The following is a 23,546-nucleotide window of genomic DNA, read 5'->3' as shown; positions in this document are numbered from 1 at the left end:
GACATTGCTGGATAATATAATACAAAATATTTAAAAAATAATAAATCATAAATATTTTAAAATAACATGCTCTGGGTCAAACTGACCCACGAACATTATTGCGGTTCCTGAGAAAACGAACATAACAGGAGGGTTAAAACATTATTAAAAACCTATTTATTCTCCTTGGCGTTCAGTCCCAGCTAGGCAAGAATCCTTGGCTTTCTTTTTTACTTTTTTACCCTTTTATTTGTCTTTTTTATCTCTAACTCTGTTTTGGATTTAGTTTTTATTACTATTTTATTTCATTGTTTTTACTGTTTTTAGTATTTTATTCTTTTTATTGTTTTTATTTATACCCAGTTGTGTATGATTTATTCTATTTTAATAACTGTACAGCACTTTGGTCAACTGAGGTTGTTTTTAAATGTGCTCTATAAATAAACTTTGACTTGACTAAAGTGCTACAGTCAAGTCTCCTCAGACTTCTTCTGGGTAACTAACATTTTGTTCTACAATGCAACCTGATTTTATGCTGGGAAATTTTAATCATTTAGCCAGGAAATACACCAGATAAATGCATTATAAACAGTGGTGAGATGTAACTAAGTACATTTACTCAAACTCTGAGCATAAGTACAATTTTGGGGTATGTGTACTTTACTTGAGCATTTCCATTTCATCTAACTATTCTTCTACTAAACTACATTTATTAGGCAAATATTGTGCTTTTTGCTCCATCCCATATAGCCAACAGCTTTAGTTACTCTCCAGGTCAAGATCTAACATAAAAACATGATCAATTTAGTCTTTACCTTGAGAAAATTAAAACGCTACTTACATAAATGCATCAATGATAATAACAATATATTTGGAATAGTCTGAGTGGGGCATAATTCTGCATAATGAGTACTTTTACTTTTGGCACTTTAAATACATTTTGATGCTGATTTTTTTGTACTTTTAATTACGTTTTGAATGCGGGACTTCAACTTGTAGTGGAGTAATTTCACAGTGTGGTATTAGTACTTTTACTTAAGTAAGGGATCTAAATACTTTTTCAAACACTGCTTATAAATAATTGTCATTGTCAATCATTTATTCTGAATTGTATAATTTTTGGTAAAGCTCAAGGACTCATGTACTCATATAACACTAAGTGTTATCTATTTAATGCCAGAAATGGGCCCTTACCACCCTTACTATTACTAATAGGCTGATATTTATACGAAAAACACACTATATCATTTTATTGGGAGGAACCAAGCTATTCTCTGCAAAATGAAAATAAAATAAATCTAAATTAAAAAAAAAAAACGCCTTAACTAACATTTGAACATAAGCGTATCAGGGAAAATTTTGGAATTGTATTGAAAATTACTGGGACATAACTGATCATCAGCTTATGGATGCTATATATTTGTTTAACCCTCCTGTTATGTTCGTTTTCTCAGGAACCGCAATAATGTTCATGGGTCAGTTTGACCCAGGGCATGTTATTTTAAAATATTTATTATTTATTATTTTTTAAATATTTTGTATTATATTATCCAGCACTGTCAAACTAAAAAAAATCCCAATAAACATTGTTTATATTTCAATAATAACTCTATTACTAACCATTTCCATCAATATTTATGAATGGATATGAACAGATCATGGTTCAATGAGGATAATTCACTCGTTTTTCATAAATGCATGTTAAAACTTTTTTTATGTACATTGGAAAGATCTACACATAAAATACAATAGTTAACATGACTTTCTTTTTTTTAATGTTATTTTAAATTTTTTTATTTTTATTTTTATTAAAAAAAACTACTTTTAAGGATTTTTGGGGGGGATTTTTAAACTTTGAAAATGTATGTTTTAAAGCATAGACTTGTACAAAGATTCTACACTGTGCTGCCTCTTATAGCTGAGTGATCAATATCATGACCATTTCTCATAAGTTTTGGATCATTTGTGATTGGAAAAAAACACACAGACAATTTGCAAAACGTGTAACTTTTCTTATCGTTTCTTACATGAAGGTATTTACAGTGATTGAAATACAACAAATGATCAAATGTGGTAAAAGCGGTAAAAGTTTTTTCATTGACATTGTACTTGTATCTAAATAAATGTCTAGATATCTTTTTGCTTCTGGAATAAAAGCATAAAATTGAATTTCTATATTATAATAAAGAGGTTATGGCAGGAGGATATGGCAACATTTAACAAAAGTCTCCGTTCTGTGCAAATACTGGTCAATGCTCTCACAACAAGACAAAATGCAGACAGACAGTTCTATTAGAGGACCATACAGCACATCAAACAGCTGTTTTTACACAACAAGTAATATTCTTATACTCATGCATAGATTTTCAAGGATAAATGGGTAAACAAATGACTAAAAATGCAATAATAAAAAGTCACCTTGAGAATAAAGGTCAACCATTATCTGAATATGCTTCTTAAAAACACTGGTAAATTCTTGTAATAAATATAGGATGATTTCAGGATTTTCAATTATCTAAAACATTACTATCATCTAAAAAAATACTTAGTAGGGTAAAATAAGGCAGTTCCTTAAAATTTTTCTTAATGAAAACAGGTAATTAAAGACTATCGCAAAAACAATATAAAAGAGCGGTTGACTGTAACAGTTAAATGATTCAATTTTCTCTAAAGTTTTCCTCAATGTTGAAAGTTTAGAAGGTAACCCACAGTTTGTCAATGCCCCGTCAGGTGGTAAACAATGTCCACAGTGTTAGGCTCTTTTAGGTTTGTGCATTAAGTGGTATAATCAGTTTAAAGGAACACTCCACCGTTTTTTCATATTAAAACATGTTATTCGGTCAAGTAAGACGAGTTGATACAGACCTCTTGCGTCTCAATGCGTGCACTCAATCGCCCTGGCGCGCGGCGCCACTTGGCTAGCACTTAGCTTAGCCCAGTTCATTCATTAGGATCCAAACAGATGGACAGTTAGAAGCGACCAAACTCCTCCACGTTTTCCCTATTTAAATACAGCTACACGAGTAGTTAAACGACCAAGTATGGCGACACAAAATAAAACGTGGCGCTTTTCTAAGCGGATAAAAAGGATAACTATAATGTATGGCGGAATAGCACTTGGGAGCACTTCGACTCGGCGCAGTAATATCATCACTCCTGAAAAATGATATTACTGCGCCGAGTCGAAGTGCTCCCAAGTGCTATTCATTAAATAGGGAAAACGTGGAGGAGTTTGGTCGCTTCTAACTGTCCATCTGTTTGGATCCTAATGAATGAACTGGGCTAAGCTAAGTGCTAGCCAAGTGGCGCCGCGCTCCAGGGTGATTGAGTGCACGCATTGAGACGCAAGAGGTCTGTATCAACTCGTCTTACTTGACCGAATAACATGTTTTAATATGAAAAAACGGTGGAGTGTTCCTTTAATGCTCCACCTCCACCTCTCTACTAGGACCTCCATGATTAAAACAACAAGCGGTTAGCTTAACTCGACTTAGGCACAAACTTCTCCTGCTCAAAGATGAGGTCAACAGCTTCTGCCACATCGTGCACAATGTGGTCCGGCTCCACCAGCTCGGGGTCAAACCTGAAGTCCCGGTGGCCGTGGAACACGGTCTCCTTGATGCAGTGACTGGCATCAGACGGCACCTCCATGTTGGGGTTGTACACCCCTGTGCAGACGAGGACAGACTTGCAGGAGGTGGCGGAGGGCAGCGCCAGCTCGCTCTCCCACAGATTGTCGCCCCCCTCCTCCTCCTGGGGCAAGGCAGTGGTGGACCCTGTGGCGGAGACCATCTTAGCAACAGCTTTGGGGTTCTTTCTAGCAACTCTCTCCTCCAGGTAGCGGTTGTATAGATTGGCGCCATAGATGTCAGTCATAAGGTTATCCCTAAGAGTGCAGAAGGGAAGAGGTTACTCAGTGCTTTACACAGTATGCATAAAGCTTGACTATACTGACATGTGCCAGGATGACTGTATTTACTGCAGCTCAATGCTACTCCTTTATCCAGTTTTTTTGTTATTAAACTTTGGTAAGTCTATAGTGCATTATGAGTGCATTCATAGTGAATTATAATGCTCATTATAATCAATCATAATGCATTATGACTGCATTCATAATCACATATAAAGCTTCATGATGCACTATATCAACAGTTATAAATATAGCTTATAATGACTTATAAATCCAAGTGTCTTATGAGTGCTCTTGACTGGTTATAAACTACAGGCTGACTGATGAGGCTTATAATACATTACAACTACTCATACCCCTCTATACACACACCTCAACAATCAATTGTTATAAGGACTCATAGGATGCCATAAGTATAAATAAATGATCAATGTATGCTTTAAGTAAAGTGAGGTTCATATAGACGCATCTATAATGCAGTATAGCTAATCATGATGTTTCATTGTTGGCGTTAAGTAAAGTGTAACACATTTTCATGCGCTTACTTCTGCATGACTGAGAAGTACGCTCGCGCGCACACACACTGCAAATAAAGAAAAATTGGGTGAACTCAAAATTTCAAGGCAACAAACTTCGATAAAATTTTAAGTTGGACAATTAAACTAAATATTTTAAGATTTGTTTTTAAATTTGCTCAACTCTGAAATCAGATTTCTGTCAACTCAACTGTAAGTTGTACTAACTTATAATTTCACATTGTAATAACTTTTAATCCTTACTTCTGCTAACTTCTGCAATGTGCTGAATTGGCACGATTGTAACGCCGCTATGAAATGTCAGCTAATGTTGCGACCACAATGTTGAGTTAGCATTGATACGCTAATGGCTACTCTTGTAGCTGTAACAAGCAGCGCCGCTAGCATCAGTTAGCCGCTAGCATCAGTTAGCCGCTAGCTTTCGCTAATGACCGAATTTCACTGATATCCACATTTCCCAACAAAGAAATAAGAGTTATCAGAACTATTGTCCCTTGTTGTGAACCCCAACTTAAAGATATAAGTAACAACAACTCACCAACTTGTTTTTGAGCAGACAACTGGCTTCCTTTGTTGTGCTAACTTACATTATTGCTCTAAATGTCAATAATTTATATTTCCAAGTTTTACCAACTTAAATCACTGTTTCAGGCCAAAAAATACAAGTTGGCTTTTTTGCAGTGCAGTCGGATTAGTGTCTATCACGTGACAACAGTCACCCAGCTCAATTTTAAGTTCAATATTACAATATATTACTATTAAACTACCTCAGACATTGTGATTTCCTTTATTTGTTTAAGAAAAATACTGCTGTGTTATTGTTTTTCAATAAAATAAGATTCAAACATTGAAGGTGTATGCTGTGAGTTATAAAAAAATTGGTATCAGCCAAAATTGGAACTGGCAGGTCTGGCTTTTTAAAAAATCAGTGAACGGTGATTGGCCAGAAAATTGGTGCACCCCAACACACCAAATATTTTAATTATGAAGGATTTTAGTCATCAAACATCTGTATCTTAATCTTTAGCAGCAGCTTGGCTCACAGCCCCTCTGCTAACATGAAACTGCTGTATTCAGTGTTTTTAACAGTTTTATTACTTCTGATTTGCTACATTTGTTTATGAAAGGAGGAGATGTCTGTAGAAATAAACACTGAGGGGAATCCTAACCTGGAGAAACTGCAATGATGGCATTGCTCCGTCTTTTGTTACTGTTTTGATTTGATTCAGAGACCCCTCGCTGCAGAAAATTGCACATTTATGCACATTTAAAGTAAAAACAACCCAAAGGCAACAATCTTGATAAAATGTTGAAGTGAAACTTGCAAGTTTTCAAAGGAAGGTGTGGTGTGTTCATTAACACGCTTGTGGGTAGTTGAAAGAGAGAAGTTCTATGTTTTCATATGATGTTTCTCACCAGATTATTAAGCAATGCTGCAGCCTTTTAGCTGGCTCGAGTTAGAAAGCTGTGATCACATGGACTTTCAAAAACTGGTAAATAAAAGTCAGATAAGGTGCATTAAACTTTCGTTTCATTACTCATGTGCATTGTCCTCAGACTGTGTTAAAAATAGATTCTGAACAATGTGATCTATTTGCTTCCTTATTACTATTATGCTGTTAAAACAAACTATTCTGGAATTACTGGTTGCAAACACATTCAAAATGGGCCCGCCTCCCTGGCTCAGTGAAAGTGAAAGCAACTCAGATATGACACTCTCATATAGAGAGTGAGCTTTGCCCACCTGGTGTTTTGCTTTGTGAGTGATGATTGAGAGTGATTATACATTGTTATCAGCCTGGGTATACCCACACTGCCTTGCACGCTCGAATTTAATTTCGAACCTCCATCCAGTCTGGAAACCAGGAAGGATTCTTAGCCCTTAGCTTTGTTTCACTTGTTTCTATGACAACGTTAACAAAAAGAAAGGCCGTGTTGTCACCGGAAGAAGTGGAAATGTTATGTAATGTAATTTTGTGTCTTTTTTTTTGGTAATTTTGTGTCTTTTTTTTGGTAATTTTGTGTCTATTTTTAAAATTAATTAATTAATTAATTTTGTGTTGTTCTTTTTTTAGTAATTTTGTGTCTTTTTTTAGTAATTTTGTGTCTTTTTTTTTGTCATTTTGTGTCTTTTTTAAGTAATTTAGTTTTTTTTCTGTCATTTTGTGTCTTTTTTTTTTTAGTAATTTTGTGTCTTTTTTTGGTCATTTTGTGTCTTTTAAAAAAAATTATTTTGTGTCTTTTTTAAAAAAAATTTGTGTCTTTTTTTGGCCATTTTGTGTCTTTCTTAAGTAATTTAGTTTTTTTTCTGTCATTTTGTGTCTTATTTTTTGTCATTTTGATACTGCCTCCAGCGGCCCCCAGGTAATTTGAGTTTGAGACCCCTGGTTTAGAGCGAAAGTTGAAAGGCGAAAGGTCTCTCGGCGGCTCCGCTGAGATCACCGGCGTTATGGTAGCGGGGCTATTAGCGTCGCTAGCGGCTATTAGCGTCGCTAGCGGCTAATAGCCCCGATACCACAGACAGCGGAGCCGCCAGAGACCCGCAGCAGCTTGATTATTGCCCATAAAATCAGTGGATGTGTGTGGCTGAATGACATGAGGGGGAATAAAGCGTGAAAATAAATAATCTTGCAGAAAGCGAGAACTGGAGAAGCAAAGCAGCAGCAACACTCTCTCACAGACACACACACAACAAACATCCATCTCTGTTGCTCTACTACGTCATCTGGTATAACTGATCTGATTGGCTAAGAGCTACCTACAGACGCTTTGATAGACATTCTAAGCGTCCAATAAACGGCTCCGGAGGATCGTAAACCACACCTCCTCTACGGAGAAATACATTGCTCGTTGCCAGACTAGCCCTGATTTGAGAATAGTCTGGTGTTAGCCAGGCTACATTGTTTTTGCAATACAGAAGAAAAAAAAACCCTACCCTATCGCATAAAGGGAAGTGACAGGAAGTTTCCATTGTCTCTCCATGGCCTGGCTTCTGATGAGGTACTCTGCAAAATGGTAGGTCAGCTCACTGGGTTTTCCCATGAGGGCCTCATACTTCAGGTCTTGACCTGTTATCTTCTTATAGATGTTCTCTAGACACACAAGAAATGTCCCATGGCCAAACCTGAGCCAAATGAGAAGACAAAGGGATATATTAACATCTGGCAGCAGCAGCTTTGAAGATCGTTCTAAAATTATCCTTCTTTTAAAAGGTTCTGTGACAGGTTACCGTGGAGAATGGGCTTCAGCCATCCACATGAGGTCCATGTTGCAGGCCAGCAGGGGGAGATGAGGCGTATTGTGGAGATGGTGAGCATTGCTGAGGTTCCCTTTGGTCAACAAAGTGTCGATTATCAGCTGGAGGTTGGTCTCCCATCGAATTGGCTCCCCGAACAGAATCACAGCTGTGTGGGAAATTAAAAGATTACCATTAAATGGTAAATGGTAAATGGACCTGCACTTACACTACCGGTCAAAAGTTTTAGAACACCACAATTTCAAGTCCAATGAACAGCTTGAAAGGGTCCAAAGGTAAGTGGTGAACTGCCAGAGGTAAATAAAAAAAGGTAAGCTTAACCAAAACTGGAAAATAATGTACATTTCAGAATTATACAAGTAGGCCTTTTTCAGGGAACAAGAAATGGGTTAACAACTTAAAGCAGTTCTGCAGCAACGGAGGTTGATCAAGCCTTGAAAGTTGCTAAGTTGCTACCAATTCCTACAGGTGTCCCAACTTTTCTTGATCACTTACAACCTACAAGTTGCTCCACATTTAAGGGAACTTCTGCAACAGAGTTGGGAAGAACTTTCTGAAGAATATTTGTGTTCAGCTGTTCTATCTGTTAAGGTGGATACTTCCATGAGTCAACAGTTTAGAATACATTTTCCTTTCTAAACTGATTCTCTGATTTCTTTTTTAACTTCAATTGTTTATTTGTTATATGCATTAATTTCAGAGTACACTGAGACATTAAACTGCATCATTTGCAATAAAATTCTGGAAAAGTTGGGGTGTTCTAAAACTTTTGACCAGTAGTGTATATAGCGATTTTCTAGTCGATTTCCACTCACTCAAAGCTCTTTACACTACAGACTCATTCACCCTTTCACACACACATTCATACTGGTGGCAGAGGCTACCCTAAACCAGCTATTCTCAACCTTGGGGTCGGGACCCCAATTGGGGTCGCGAGATGATTTCTGGGGGTCGCCAAATAATTTTGGAAGTCAGCTCTGTCTCCACTGTGTTAAAGTGTTCATGTGTTAATGTGTTTTAGTCTTTTTGGTCACTAAATGTCTTTTTTTTGGTCATCTTGTGGGTTTTTTTAGTCGTTTTGTATCTTTTTTTTGTCGTTTTGTGTATTTTCTGGTCATTTTGTGGGTTTTTTTGGTCATTTTTTTTCCTTTTTTTGGTCATTTTGTGTCTTTTTTGGGTAATTTTTTTTTGCTTTTTGGGTTATTTTGTGTCTTTTTTTGGTCAATTTGTGTCTTTTTTTGGTCATTTTGTGTCTTTTTTGAATAATTTTTTTTTGCTTTTTGGGTTATTTTGTGCCTTTTTTTGTCAATTTGTGTCTTTTTTTGGTCATTTTGTGTCTTTTTTGGGTGATCTGAACTGTGCGTGTGAGATTGTGTTCAGTGAGCGGGGGTCGCGGACAACATGCATGTTAAATTGGGGGTCGTGACTCAAAAAGGTTGAGAACTACTGCCCTAAACGGTGCCACCTGCCACCATTGGGAATTAATTCACACACTGATGAACACAGCATCAGGAGCAATTTGGGGTTCAGTATCTTGCTCAAGGATACTTCAACATGTAGGCTGCCATGGTCGGGGATCGAACCACCAACCATCCGATCAGTGGGCGACCACTCTGCCAACTGAGCCATTTAATTTCTGCAATATCAAATATATCAGAAATCTGACACAGTAGGTGGCAATGAGAGGATTAATATGAAGTACATGTTCTCACCTTCAACCTGAGGAAGGGTGCCAACAGGACTGGACTGTAATGAAAGGAGAGAAACAGATTATGTCCTGTGTGATTTTTTCTATTTTCAGCAATTTCTACACCAGATTCCAATATCTTACCGGCAGTTTGGGTCTCCTGTTGTGGTCCACCATGTCCAGCAATGGGAATGATTCCCTCAGCATGTCAACACTGACCACATTCTTAAAGCCCACACTAAAGACAGTGTTAAGGTCAAATCACGAGAATCATGCAAACCTAATTTAAATGGATTGCAAACACAAAAAATACACTGTAAAAAAAACCCCTGTTGTTTTTACGGTAAAAAACCAGCAGCTGTGGTTGCTGTAATAAATACGGTGCAACTTTTTGTAATATTACGGTAAAATTATATTAGCACTGTTGATTTCCCGTTTAAGATTGCCATTTTATTCCATATTTTACCATAAAAAATAAAAAGTTTTTCCATCAAAAGAAACACTGTTCTGCCATATAACTGACAAGAAAATACTTTATAAATGCCGCATTAATTAAAGATTTTACCATTAAATATTACAGTATATGTTTTTGTCACAAACACGGTGCCAGAGTATTTTACAGTAGAGTAATGTATTTTTCAAAAAAATAAACTGTGAAAAAAAAATACTGTTCTGGCTGATATATACATTTACGGTGTTTCATTGTTACTGAAACTGAATTAACCCATTTAGCATTTTACGGTCTTTTACTGTCATGGTTTAGCAGTTTTTCACCTTAAAATCTCCAGACATTTTTTACAGTGTAACAGAGCAAGATTCCAGGATACTTTTTAGCTATTTCCAGGACTGGTCCCTGTCCTGAGACCAGCACACACTTGTCATGAAACTTCTTGAACATCCTCAGGGGACTATGGGACATGATGACTTGATCTTGTGTAATCTGGAAATAGATCAAGTGTAAGGAGAGGTTAATAGCAGCGTGACATGAGACACCACATTAATAAAAAACTTTTCACAGGGTTCCCACACGTTTTCACAAATTCAAGCACTTTTCAAGCACTTTTAAAGCTTTACCTGCACCTTACAGCTGTGGTCATTTTATTTTCAAGGATTTCCACCACCTGTATGAACCCTGTTTTTATGTCTGAGTGTGTTATATTAGTTCAACATAAACTTCTGGTTTTATATGCAGCACTTCCTTTTGATCACTTCCCTCAGTTAATCATTAGCCATACTTGTTTATTTTAACTATGTTGTGGAACCATTTCAAAAAGGTCAATACAAAAATCAAAATGGCAGATTATTTCCACATCCTCAAACTATTAATGAGTGGGGGAACTAATTTGAACTGCTAAACATATTTTAGCCACCAAATAAAGGCTCTATATAACTTTAAGTGTACTCGATATTTATAATCTCTCCTTTCTGTCATACAACTTCCCATAGGAGACTGAAACATATACTCCATTCAAAGCTACCAGACTCCATTGACAAAAACATAAATTTTACTTCACAGAACACGGTGCTTCTGGTTTCTTTCTTGCCTCAATTAGTTAGTTTGTTGGTTTTGCTTGTTCTTAACTGTTTTAAATCAGCGTAAGTCACACAATAATGCAAACAAAGGACCTGAGCCATGCAGCGGTAGACCAGAAACCTTTGTCATGTGAGGTAAAATTACTGTTTTTGACAAAGGAATCTGGGGGATTTAAAGCAAGTACAAATGTGTGTAACAGCGTCATTTTCCGATGGAAAAGGGACGTCACACAGCAAGGTAAAGTTGAGAAAATATTCAAAATACTGTGAAAACTTAATCTGATATTGATTTAATTTGGTGGTCCTTTTTTAGGTGTCTAAACTCTGAAAACTGAGCTTCTGTCTCGATGACGTTACTCCTGACTGCTTCTGACTATAACAGATACCTCATACAACCCCAAAAAAACTAGAACCATCCCAAAATATATCTATTCATTCTTTATCTATCTATATCTAAAAACAAAGACATATTAGCTCCATTAACCTGCTGAGAGCCAAGCTTTTGTTTGGTATGTATTGTTAGTTTCTCCTAGATATTTTGGATTTGTAGGACCTGATAAATACAAAAACTAAGCATTGTCTTTGAACAGGAATTCGTTTTTGAAAATAAATAATGGGTTCATTTTACTGTATAACACAATTAATTCACCAGTGAATAAAACTTTTTATTTCCTTACATTTACACCCTCTCATTTGAAGAATGATAGTAAAAGTCTATTCGTTTTCAAATGAATACTTCCTGATTAGCAGAGTCGTAGCTTGTTGCTAATGCTAAAAATAGTCAAACTTGCACAGAATATCAAGCTACATACATTATTAAGCACAAATACACAAGTTTTAGCCATAAAATCTGATCAGCTTTGGTACCTGGTCCACTTTTGTCTGGGTAAAAGCTGTTAATTGACTTTACCAAGATGCTGCCATCTGATTTTTACACTGATTGATGTATTGTTCTTATTCTAGAGTGCATAGTTATAGTTAAGCAGAATGAAATATAAGGTCCAGAAAACCTAAAATGAAATGTCCACATATGAGGACGCAGGGTCACAGGAGGTTAAAGGCAAATTACTTCCACCATGGTTAGCCACTTAGACTAACTAGTTAATTGTTGTAACACCCATAATAATAGAGCCCCTGATAATAAGGTGACTAGTTATATATATATTTTTTAGCTGTTGCTATGGCATTTATTTTCCACAGGTGGATAACTTACAGGAACTCCAAGGATGTGAGAGAGCTGGTCTGCTTTTTTTTGTCGAAGGCAGTTCCCTGCATTCGTGACAAAAACAACTGGCACCACAAATTGTCCCTGAGAGTCGACCAATTTCTCAAAGGCCTTTTTTGCAGCAGGGATTGGCATCCTTCCTCTGACAAGCACGCCATCAATGTCAAACAACAGCCCAAAGCTTGGCTGTGGCTGTGAAAGGGAAGGGCAAAAACAGGTTAATCAGCAAAACTGCAGGCAAGAAATCAACATGTAGGAAAAATAACAACACAGTATGAATTAAAGGGGGTAAGCTGTTTGGTTAATATGATCAAAATTGTGTTATAATGGTGACTCATTACATGTATAACAATCTTTATGTGGCTCAAATTAAAATATATGGAGACAAACACCCTGCATAAACATCACAGGTCATTTTTCTTCAGAAATGGAAATGTTAAACGACTTAAATCTAGGCTGCTTTGCAGAATGACTGTGAATATTGTTTTCACACATAATCATGTATTTCTAATGCCATATTAAGGACAATGCTAGAGTATGGCACAATATGGATCCTTTATTATGATGGCAACATACGGGGCAGCCACAGAAAAGCCATAGAGAATCTTATGGTGACACAGCATTACATAGGGGATTACTGTTAGCAATTTACACATAAACATAAAGCTAGGCAAACATATGTAAAAAGGTTATTTGTCTCAATGTTTTTGCTGTTACTGGGGCGGAAAAAAACAATCCGCGATTGTTTTTGTCATGAGGGAAACACAGTGAGCTATCTGCTGCTGTTCCATCAGCGCGTCCACAGCTGACAAAGTTGCATGCAACATTGTGTGCAACATCGATTTTTATTCCCTGTAATAAAAAAAAATCTGAAACAACTACAAAGTAGCGCCCTATCAACACGGTATTGTTCTCCTACATGATCCCAAGGCGCAGCAACAGCTCCAACCGTACCTTGCTAATAGACTGAGTTCCGCAAAACCCGCACCGAGAACCGGCAAATTCAGCTTTGCGTCTGGCTTGACGGCTACTCAGGGTGCACAGGCCCCGGTAAAACGGCAGGAGTCCCCTCATCTCCTTTGTTTATCGCCGGGTTTAAAAGAGAAAAAGGAAGAGAAATGAAAAGGACCCGGCATAAAGCGAAAGCCGGCTCGGTCCGGCCGCGCTGGCTGATCGGCTTGTTTTTTTCCTCGGAGGTTTTCTCGCCTATAATTTAACTGGGTGAGACCCGATGACGACATATGAGGAGTAGGAGGGTCTCTTGCTGCATCTCTGCCGGAAGGAGATGTAGAGCTGCATCTGCACTGCAACCCCCGCTGCCATTTTAGACTCCGAGGTGGAGCTTTTCATTTCTTGCACGCACCAGCATCTCGGTGCGTCACGGGACCGGGCTGCAGGACTACAGGCGCTCCGGGATCCACATCTACACAGTATATATCACCACTATAGCCTTCTGTTAATACATGTAATCCTAGTGGGGTTGTTTACGTGGTGCGAGGCTCACACAACATGGATACAGATGCACCATTAAGATGCAATTCTCCATTTTACGCCCCGATTTTACCTTTAAAGCGCATGCATGGTGTCACGTGGAGCGTCCTGGAGTCAGGGGGGCTACATTTGCTGCAGAGAACCTGAAGGAATTTGACAGGGAAACCTGACTCTTGCCACAGCTTGCTCTAAATTAAAGCCTTTTTTAAGAAACTAAAAATGAAAAAAACAGGAGTGGTAATGTTGCGCAAATGTTATGGAGCCACATAGTTTAGGACAAATGTGTTTACACTGAAGGGATCTATAGAAAATCGTAACAAAGGGCTTTCTGCTTAACATAAGAGGACAAAAGGTCTGTTGACCAAAGGCCAGTCTGCTTTGTTTACTGTAAACCTGTATACCCATCTGGTTGTTTATCAGGCAGATCTGGTCTTTAAGATGCATCTTTTAAAAGGACAGCTGAGTTGACTCAGACATCTTGAGACAGATCCTTTGATTTTGGACAAAACCTGTAAATTTAAAGACATTTTATCACAAGAAAAAAGAAACGACACAACAGGTCCTCCCCGTGCTCCTCCAGCTTTATTGATAGTTTAAAATTACATTTCTATTTTCTAGGACTTCAGTTGCACTTTCCTTCCGACTTAAAAACTGAGTACAAGCAAATGGTATTTATACAGTAGTCTAAGTGATATTGTACAAAAATAACATTTTGATTTCTGTGAAAACATTTTTCATTCCCAAATAACTCCTAATTCTGCTGTTCTGACAACTGTTCTTGATGTTAAATTTTGCCAAGGTAAAAACAAAAAAATTCCAAAGCCATTTTAAAGGAAAAGTCTACCTTGGACTAGCAAGTGATATTTAAATTGTAAACAGATTTCTATAAAAGAACGTGTTTCTTTTAATTCCTCCAAAAAATTTTATATCGTAGCAATATAACATGTAGTTTGTTATCGCCCACTTAGCTGCTTGTAGGGCTGAAATGCATCATGTTATGAACTGTTTCCATGCCATACTCTCTTGGCCAACTCATATCCCACTAAAACAAACCAAAATAACCATACATGGAAGTTCGGTTTCCATTTACTCCCTTCTTCTATCTCATTTTACTGAGGCTCACTTCCACAAGTTCAGAGGTCCTATAGATTCCCATATGTTCAGTCCCATTTATTCTTTCTCTGATCACCAGTGGCTTGGAAAGGGGGGTTCTTTAACAAAGCATTATACATAACACCGCTACCAAACTAAAACATTTTTGTATTGAATGCAGAAAGATATTTTTTTCACCCCTTTCATTGTATTACATGTCGAGAGGCTCACTGGCCTGGGACTAGCCTCCGTTAGCCAAACTTTGGCCAGTGAAGAGGTTTCAGAGAAAATAATACAACCAACCATCAATCTGAAAAAAGGAGGGGCAACAGAGGGCACTGATTATGCGCTGCCTTCGATGGTGCAATCTTTTGCCAGGTGGCCTGCCTTTCCGCAGTTGTAGCAGTTAGTCTCGCTGGCTTTACTGCAGTGCACAGCAACGTGACCAATCTCGCCACACCTAGAGGAGAAAAATCATCAGTTTAAGTGAGACAAAAAAAAAAATGGCACTTTACTTTCAACAGAACATCACAGGGACACAAAAACCCTGCTGACAGGAATTTAAATAATTGAAAAAAAGACCAGAAGTCTGCTCTCTCACCTGTAACATTTCACCTTATCGCAAAGTTTTTGGATGTGTCCAAACCCACCGCAGGAGTAGCACTTCTGCTCGTTGGCATGATCACAGTCGCGGGCCATGTGGCCAGCTTTGCCGCAGGTGTAGCACAGCTGCTCCCTCTCCTTTTTGGGCTCCTTGCAGTCCCGGGAAATGTGGCCACTCCTGTGGCAGTTGTAGCACGCTGGACAGAAGCAAATAACAAAAACAGCCGTTTGTTAAAAAAAAACGTGCTACCGTTTAAAAAGGAAAAAGGCCGGTTATACACAAATGTTAAATCTTTTTTAGATACCATACTGTCATGTGAACCATGGGAAATTAAATGTTGTAATTACTTCTGTACTGGTGGTGTCAGAAAACACCACTTCACACCAACTAACTAGATTGGAAATGGAAGAATTAGAACTGTCAATGCACACCATCCTCAGTTTGGTCACAGTCCCTGGCCATGTGTCCTTGGTCTCCACACCGATAGCAGAACAGCTCTGAAACGACACACACATTACAATGCAAAAGATGAAAAGGTTGTAAATTATGACTTTTACTCCACAAAAGTGTGTCCTCGGATGATTATGTTCTATTGGAAATGTTGTGCTGAGACCCATTAGTCACTCAACAAGTGAGTAACACCAACACATGTATACAAGTGTGACAAAAAACAACATGTGAGCCAGGTGATGGTGATAATTGCCCTATACTGGGTAATAGATAGTACCCTTGCTTCGTCCCCGACCCCTGCCGCGGCCACGTATACTGGTGACATTAGGGCAATTCTTGATCCAATGCCCGGATCGGCCACATCCAAAACACTCGCTGCTGCTGCTCATTTCCATTACCTAAAAAAAGAAAAGAAAAGAAAAGACATCAGTATAAAATAAAGTCTTTACAAGCACCTTTGACCTCACACGCACTTTCTACACAGGAATCATTTTAGCTCTGATTTTCAGCCATCTTAACAGGTTTCACACCAAATAAACATGAAGAAAATGTCTAATATTGTTTATATTCTGTGAAACATAACAGTAGAATCATACTTGTCATAGGCAATAATTGAGATGATATGGATGCCGATTTATGGGTTTCATTTTGGCTCAAAATGAAGTTTTTTTTTAAGAGTGGCCATATTAACCAATTAAACTGCTTAATATGATCAACATAGCACTTTACACTTTATTTAAGTAGACTTACACAATATGTTTTAGCTGTACAACGTGCATATTTAGTTGTCTATGTGGTGGGAAAGCCTGTAGATCAATAATACTTTGTTTTTAACCAATGCAGTTGTTTACACGGGGTCATATAAGGTGACACGGACAGCTGTTCCTAATGATGGATGTTTCAGCAGTGCTCCCACTATACACCAGGTGTCATGAGTGCCATGTCACCAAGAAACCATGTGCAGGGTTGTCAAAACCAGTCCATACTCTGAGCTGTCAGAAGTAGCTCATGTACACCATTTCATAAAATTTTGTTCAGATTACAATGATTTAAACACTATTCTTCAATTCGGAGTCACTCTACAGTACACACCAGTACAACATAATGACTAGCAGGGGGATCTAGTCTATGATCAGACAAAGGGGGATATTTTCCAGCTGTGGTGTCTATCATAATTGGCCATCAGACTACAACTAACTACTACTCTAACTTACACGATTTCTTCAATGGAAGCATGCTGTTTTCGCCATAGGCCAAACTTCTGTTTGCTGACGGTGCTAAAGACATCAAGTCGGGAGGAATACGAGTTAATGAGTAATCAAGCTGCTCTAATAAGAACTCTGAAAACCACGGAGGATAACAGTGGGGTTCAAATCACCATTGAATGACACTGAAAAGGCTAACTTGTTGCTTGCAATTTGGTATTATGAGCATCTAAATACACCCTGGGCCTTAACTTATGCTTACATAATACTGTTAATAGTTTTTGGAAACGTGGTTTCACTTGTAGCTACACGAGCTCGTTTCCACTGAAGTAAAAGACAACAGAGTTTCGTTTTAAATCCGGTAATTTAGTCCAACATGGTGCCACACGCCACCGACTACCATTACCGCAGAAATGGCCATGAAAGCACGCCGTGGGTTGTATGCTAAGTTGGGAAGCTAAGCTCCAGAGGGCAGAGTCCCCATTTGCATCGTGTTTTGATGAGCATCTGCTGAAATAAGAAGCCCGATGCGCACATTAAAGAAAGCGCAAATGGATTTAAATGCATTACGCGGACCATATATTCCGCGTCAGTACACCAGACAACGTGATTCCGAGCTGAAACGGAATCAAATGCCAAAGGTTGAAGCTACGCTGGCGTCGGCCTAGTCACGTTGATTTTCCTGCGTACTGGCGAGACACAGGCGCTGCTGGCTAGCACGTGTTAGCACGGCGCCTCACGACGCACGGTTCAGTCGACGATCAATCACCTTTTACCCGGTAAGAAAGTCTCGGTGTGACGGTTAAGGCGATAAAGGTTTGCCGTAGATGCTTTCTGGCGGGTATTCGGGTGAATATACGATAAAAACAAAATTTCCCGCGCAGGGCGCACACAGCAAAGTCGTTATCGGGCCGAGCTGAGAACCCGCTGCACCGTTACTTTAAACCTCACCAACGAGTGCGTTTTACGCATGAAAACCCCACCAAATGTCCAATTTTTCGCCATCGTGAATTCAAACATTGTATCTCTTCAAAGTTTACATGTATATAACATATGCTGGTTAAATCAGTTTTGGTGCTGTTTTTATTGCTTACCTCGCTGGCTACCTAGCTCTGTCAGTGTTTACGCCTCCTTCTTTGCGCTACATGCGGTGTGAGGAGCAGGAGTTCCTGAATTGTCATTCACAGGATCCAGTAAAAACCTGCGCTGTCATTGGTCACATACTCTAAAAGCAGCCAATCACAGACGACAATGACTGGACACCGCCTCTATGAATCAGCCAATCAGGGACCCGGAACGGTCCCTTTTTCCCTAAATCGACAAGCATTGTTTTCCCCAATCTTAAAATCGTCACACTGTTCAAATTAAGTCATTTTTTGTCAAAAAAAAAAAAAATTGTCAAAATTTTGTCATCTCCTCATGACGCCGGCCACCTATGGTAAAATCTCCCACATCCTCAGGTGATCAGATCATGTTATTTTACCCCTTTAACCCTATAAAGATAGATAGATAGATAGATAGATAGATAGATAGATAGATAGATAGATAGATAGATAGATAGATAGATAGATAGACTTTATTTATCCCAAGCTGGGAAATTACAGTGTAGCAGCAGCATTACACACAGAGACAATGACAACAAAGTTAAGTAAAAAGAACAACCTAGGCATACTTAGGTAATAAAATATAAAAATACAATAAAAATACAATAAAATATAGAGTGTCTAAAGAAGGAGTAGAATAGAATTCCAGTGCAGAATAAATATGAATATACAGTATAAAAAATAAAAAAAAATTGGTGCTATGAAACAAATAAGGTGCAATGAACAGTGTGCATAAAAACACATAAAGTGCATAGACAGCATGTAATGAACCAGGTTATTATTTGTTATTGTACAATGTGATGGCATGTGGCAGGACATATGAAAGCCAAGTGTATCATATTTGATACACAAGTTTTTGAGACCTATACATCAGTGTGATATTTTTTTCCTGAAAAACCTGATGTATACATGTGTTGAAGAAAAAAAAAAGAGCAACAAATTGCACAAAAATACAAGATATAGCAAAAATTTATATGCAGGTTCCACTGGTGGATCAGTCATTGCTGCGTGAAAACTTCATATCAGCAGATGTATGATGTTGTGTTATATGGAAAAAAATATTTTGCATGTTTGAGGAAAATGTAAGAAAGTAAAGCCTTAAAAGGTTAAAAATGTTGGGTTTTATATGTTTTTGTTAGTTCAAGAAAAACAAACTGTGAGCAACAAATTGCACAAAAAGAACTGATGTATCAAATATGATACAAATTAAAATCATGCATCCCTATTGTTTTTGGATTTTTTTTTTTTAAATTACCTGTCAGCAGGTTCAAGAAACACTCACACAGTTTAAAAAAAGAAGAATTTTCTGGCAATTATTTAGTGGTTCAGGCTTTATAGGGTTAAGATAATGGGCTATGTCAAGTGTGTGACTTAAGTGGATTTATTATGCCTAAGTCAAAATAAAATGTGACTTAGGCAATTATTTTAACATGCCTTTGTGACTTAAGCAAGATGTCAGAAACATGACATGATAAGTATCATGAGCATTAATGTTACTTCAAAGTGTCATGATGTTCATGACACATCCCATGTCATGTTTATGACACGCTCATGTCACTCTTATGTAGACACCTTCAAAATAAAGTGTTACCATATCTTGCTTCAGTCACGAAGGCATGTTCAAAAACATTGCCTAAGTCATTTATTTCTCTTAAGTTACATAATTTACACACAGTGTTATTACTATGCCAATAGCTATCCTTTGTTACATCCTTTTTGAGTGAAATGATCAATAAATGTCATATGTTACACTTTTGGTGAAGTTTTTTGTGTTTTGCTTGAAAAAATGAGTTAGGCGATTATTTTCACAGGGTGATGAAATGACCAATGTTGTTACCACTATCACTACAAAAAATAAAATGAATAACAAGATTTGTATCAGGTTAAGGCAATGCATACTATAGTTTCCAAAGACTAGGAAAAACTTTGGTTGTGGTGCTGAAAAGTGCCACAAAAGTGTAAGAAAAATACATTGACAGCAAGGTCTCTTTGCAGAAAACATTAACTATTCTAGAAATAATGTAGATGCCACATGAAACTGTTTACAACAAAGTCTGTAGATAAGCACGACAGGTAAAAGGAGGGGGGAAATCAGTATTTATTATTTTTGGAGTGAACTGTCCTTTGAACAGGAAGCCTGAAAAGTTGTACTATATGATATACTGCTGACCTCTCTAATTTTCTCTCTTTAGTAGCTAACTTTACTGATATATCAGTTTTATTTAATTAAATCAACAACAGTACCTAAGACATGTCCCAGAATCACAATCTAGGGCTGCAACTAACAATTATTTTCATTATCAATTAGTCTGTCGATTATTTAAACGATTAATTGATTACTTGTTTGGTCAATAAAATGTTGAAAAATATCAATTAGTGTGACCCAAACCACAAGATGAAGTCAAAAAGACACAAAATGACTAAAAAAAGACACAAAATGACTGAAAAAGACACAAAATGACAAAAAAAGACACACAATTACTAAAAAAAAGACACAAAATTACTAAAAAAAGACACAAAATGACTGAAAAAGACACATAATGACCAAAAAAGACACAAAATGACTAAAAAAGACACAAAATGACTGAAAAAGACACATAATGACCAAAAAGACACAAAATAACCAAAAAAGGCACAAAACTACTAAAAAAGAGACATGAAATTATCCAAAAAAGACAGAATGACTACAAAAAGACACAAAATGTATAAAAATATCAATCAGTGTGACCCAAACCACAAGATGACGTCCTCAAATCTCTTGTTTTGTCCACAAACCAAAGAGATATTCAGTTTATTGTCATAAAGGAACAAAGAAACCAGAAATATTCACATTGAAGAAGCTGACATCAAAGAATTTGAACTTATTGTCTTTAAAAAAACGTCTCCAACCAATTATTAGATTATCAAAATAGTTGACGATTAATTTAATAATCGATTATTGTTCAATTAATCAAATAATTGTTGCAGCTCTACAATGATCTGTATAAAGATGATTGTATCTGGTCCTTAATAAATGCTACCACTGTTTCTGGTTAAAATGAACAAGGCAGAAGAAAGTGTATGTTTATTTTAAGTAAAAAGTGAATTTGCAGTGTGCGAGAAACAAACTGGAGTACATCAGAATCTTTGACTCTGAGCAGTCAAACAATATCACAAAAAATAGCATCATTAGTCATTTTTAAGGCCTAAATAATTGATAATGAAATCAGTCTTCTGATCAAAAATATATTGATAAATGACTCTGTAACAATTATTGATTATTCTCCTCATTTTTGCACTTCTTAGAAAAAGTGAATTGCCATTTATAAGCTGCTTTGTTTGTCTGTGAATGCACCAAAGTTAAACTAATAAAAGTAAGTAGTTTCTTTATATTCCTTTGAATTATGGTGTGTCTGACATTAAGGTTAATTGATAATTTGTTATGTTTGATCTGATTTGTTTATTAATCGTAAGAATTTCGAGTTTGGTTAATCATTATTGTGAAATTCTTGTTTATCTAATTCAGACACATTTAATATAATTTAAAGAATGGATGTATGAATTGTTTGGCAAAATATTGTAATTTGTTCTCTCTTTTGTTTAGAACAGGGGTCTCAAACTCAAATTACCTGGGGGCCGCAAAGACACCAAATGACGAAAAAATACATAGAATTAACCAAAAAAGACACAAAATAATTTAAAAAAGACACAAAATGATCAAAAAAACCCTCAAAATTAGAAAAAAAAAGACACAAAATTATTTGAAAAAGACACAAAATGACCAAAGAAAGACACAGAATTACCAAAAAAAGACACAAAATTATTAAAAAAGACACAAATTACCAAAATAAGTAATTAAAGGGACCTTCCACATTAAACTTTAATATCAAGTTGGGGGCCACAAAATATCGTCTTGAGGGCCGCAATTGGCCCGTGGGCCGCGAGTTTGAGACCCATGGTTTAGAACCATGGCAATCATCCTACAAGCATCCCCTTTTCCCTATTTATCCACAAAAGATAAATAAAGCAAATTAAACTAAAGCAACCCTGATTCCTGGTGGTTTGTGGCTCCAGTCAGAACTTTTAATATCCTACAATATATACCAGTAATCAATATCATCTAACAATGGTTGTGTATGTGTCTCAGATAGTTGGGCCCAGTGCATAAACCTTATGGGGACCCTACATGTCTAAGGAGTCAATATTGCATCATATATTGAATACAAGTGGACTGATGGAGAAAAACAGTTCATGGGAGCTGCAAGCATCTCAGCTAACTGGCCTGAGTGCTCAGTCAGATCAATAAGTGGGAAAGATGCATTCATCTCAGTCTTAAGGTGGATTTTGCTGTCCAGCTCTCACATAGTGTTTATTATTCTGTGTGGTCTTTAGTCTGCAGCTGACAACCTTTAATACAAAGCAGGGTAAAATATGCCAACCTGTGATGCATCATTTTGAGTTGATTAAGAGACTTATCACCATAATATCCCACTCTGACTGAAATACAATGGTACTGTTGCATAATGGGATGGGGGACCTTAAAACGCTCCACAATGACAAAGCCCTGCCCTCAGCTTCACAGAAACAGTATTTGGCATTTCTGGTATTTGTTAGATGGGATATCTGTTAGAAAAAGACGTTTTTATAAAAGTTAACTAAAGTTAGAAGGGTAGAATGGAAGAAATATTGGACTGTAACATGGGTTTGTGATTTAGAGTTGTAACTAGAATTGTCTGCTACTGCTGCTTTATGGAAACAATGTACGTTGAACCCATCAGGACATATTGACCAGGATGTTGATGAAGCTGTTTTATTCTCAGATGGTGTCAACTCCAGCTTGCTGAAAGGACCGATGAGCCATCTGTAATAATCAGGGGACCTCAGGGGACCCAGACCGGGATGTTTCAGAGATGTTGAACACATGGTGAGTGCAGAGGCTATAGTTTCACATTTGTACTGTTTCAAGGCCAGTTTGCAAAAGAATAAGCTGCATTATTGGTCAACAAAAGCTTATTTTTAAGTCTCTTTTGATGTTTTTATGCTATCAATTCAAAAAATATTTACACCAAATATAGGTGCAACTTTTTTAATGCAGCCTAAGCTACATGTCATACAAGTTGACTCTTTATTGTATTTTTTTTTTTTTTTACCAGATATGTAAAATGTAGCATGACTGTCATTAATATCAGGAAGGCTTTCATATCATATCCAAGGCTACAATGTTGCACTGTCCCCACATCTCCAGATGGTGGTGCTCTTGGAGTTCACTATGGATTAGCCTGCCCCCTTTATTCCAAACCGGTAGTGGGCCGATTTTCTTGCTTTTCAAAAGATACTGCTGCAACAGAAAAATTAACCAAAGTACATTTTAAAACCATATGAACTATATTAATGTTTCACAGGCATTAGTTTTTTGCGAAAATATTACCAATGTGAGCTAATGAACGATGTACAGGCTACAAAATAGGACTTTATATATTGTAAATATGCATGATA

The 23,546-nt window shown here is 37.2% G+C and overlaps 2 protein-coding genes across 2 annotated transcripts; both read right to left on the bottom strand.

Annotated features, from left to right (window-relative positions):
- Positions 1–3,300: 3,300 nt before the first annotated feature.
- Positions 3,301–13,772, bottom strand: LOC131972128 (haloacid dehalogenase-like hydrolase domain-containing 5). The gene is made up of 8 exons (XM_059333906.1): positions 13,081–13,772; positions 12,115–12,318; positions 10,196–10,308; positions 9,513–9,606; positions 9,394–9,427; positions 7,655–7,829; positions 7,361–7,549; positions 3,301–3,865 (listed from the first exon to the last, which is right to left on the bottom strand). The coding sequence occupies exons 1-8, from the start codon at positions 13,198–13,200 to the stop codon at positions 3,460–3,462; spliced, it is 1,335 nt and encodes a 444-aa protein (XP_059189889.1). The 5' UTR covers positions 13,201–13,772; the 3' UTR covers positions 3,301–3,459.
- A 405-nt stretch (positions 13,773–14,177) lies between these two features.
- On the bottom strand, positions 14,178–18,184 carry cnbpa (CCHC-type zinc finger, nucleic acid binding protein a). The gene is made up of 5 exons (XM_059333929.1): positions 18,063–18,184; positions 16,041–16,161; positions 15,745–15,810; positions 15,311–15,509; positions 14,178–15,169 (listed from the first exon to the last, which is right to left on the bottom strand). Exons 2-5 carry the CDS (start codon positions 16,156–16,158, stop codon positions 15,052–15,054), a joined length of 501 nt encoding a protein of 166 aa, XP_059189912.1. The 5' UTR covers positions 16,159–16,161; positions 18,063–18,184; the 3' UTR covers positions 14,178–15,051.
- Between the last annotated feature and the right edge of the window lie 5,362 nt (positions 18,185–23,546).

The sequence above is a fragment of the Centropristis striata genome, chromosome 5 (genome assembly GCF_030273125.1).
Source record: "Centropristis striata isolate RG_2023a ecotype Rhode Island chromosome 5, C.striata_1.0, whole genome shotgun sequence".
Taxonomy (NCBI): Eukaryota; Metazoa; Chordata; class Actinopteri; order Perciformes; family Serranidae; genus Centropristis; species Centropristis striata.
Note: the sequence above shows the minus strand (reverse complement) of the source record. Positions and strands in the feature narration are given on the sequence as shown.

What these genes read in the sequence shown, in the direction of transcription:
- LOC131972128 (XM_059333906.1), bottom strand. Translation starts at nt 13,200, where the DNA reads ATGAGGGGACTCCTGCCGTTTTACCGGGGCCTGTGCACCCTGAGTAGC. An exon ending in GTCCTGGAAATAGCTAAAAA is followed by an intron (nt 9,607 to 10,195) that starts GTATCCTGGAAT and finishes CACTGTCTTTAG; the next exon opens with TGTGGGCTTTAAGAATGTGG. An exon ending in GCTGAAGCCCATTCTCCACG is followed by an intron (nt 7,550 to 7,654) that starts GTAACCTGTCAC and finishes CATTTGGCTCAG; the next exon opens with GTTTGGCCATGGGACATTTC.
- cnbpa (XM_059333929.1), bottom strand. Translation starts at nt 16,158, where the DNA reads ATGGAAATGAGCAGCAGCAGCGAGTGTTTTGGATGTGGCCGATCCGGG. An exon ending in GGGTCGGGGACGAAGCAAGG is followed by an intron (nt 15,811 to 16,040) that starts GTACTATCTATT and finishes GTGTCGTTTCAG; the next exon opens with AGCTGTTCTGCTATCGGTGT. An exon ending in GATAAGGTGAAATGTTACAG is followed by an intron (nt 15,170 to 15,310) that starts GTGAGAGAGCAG and finishes TTTCTCCTCTAG; the next exon opens with GTGTGGCGAGATTGGTCACG.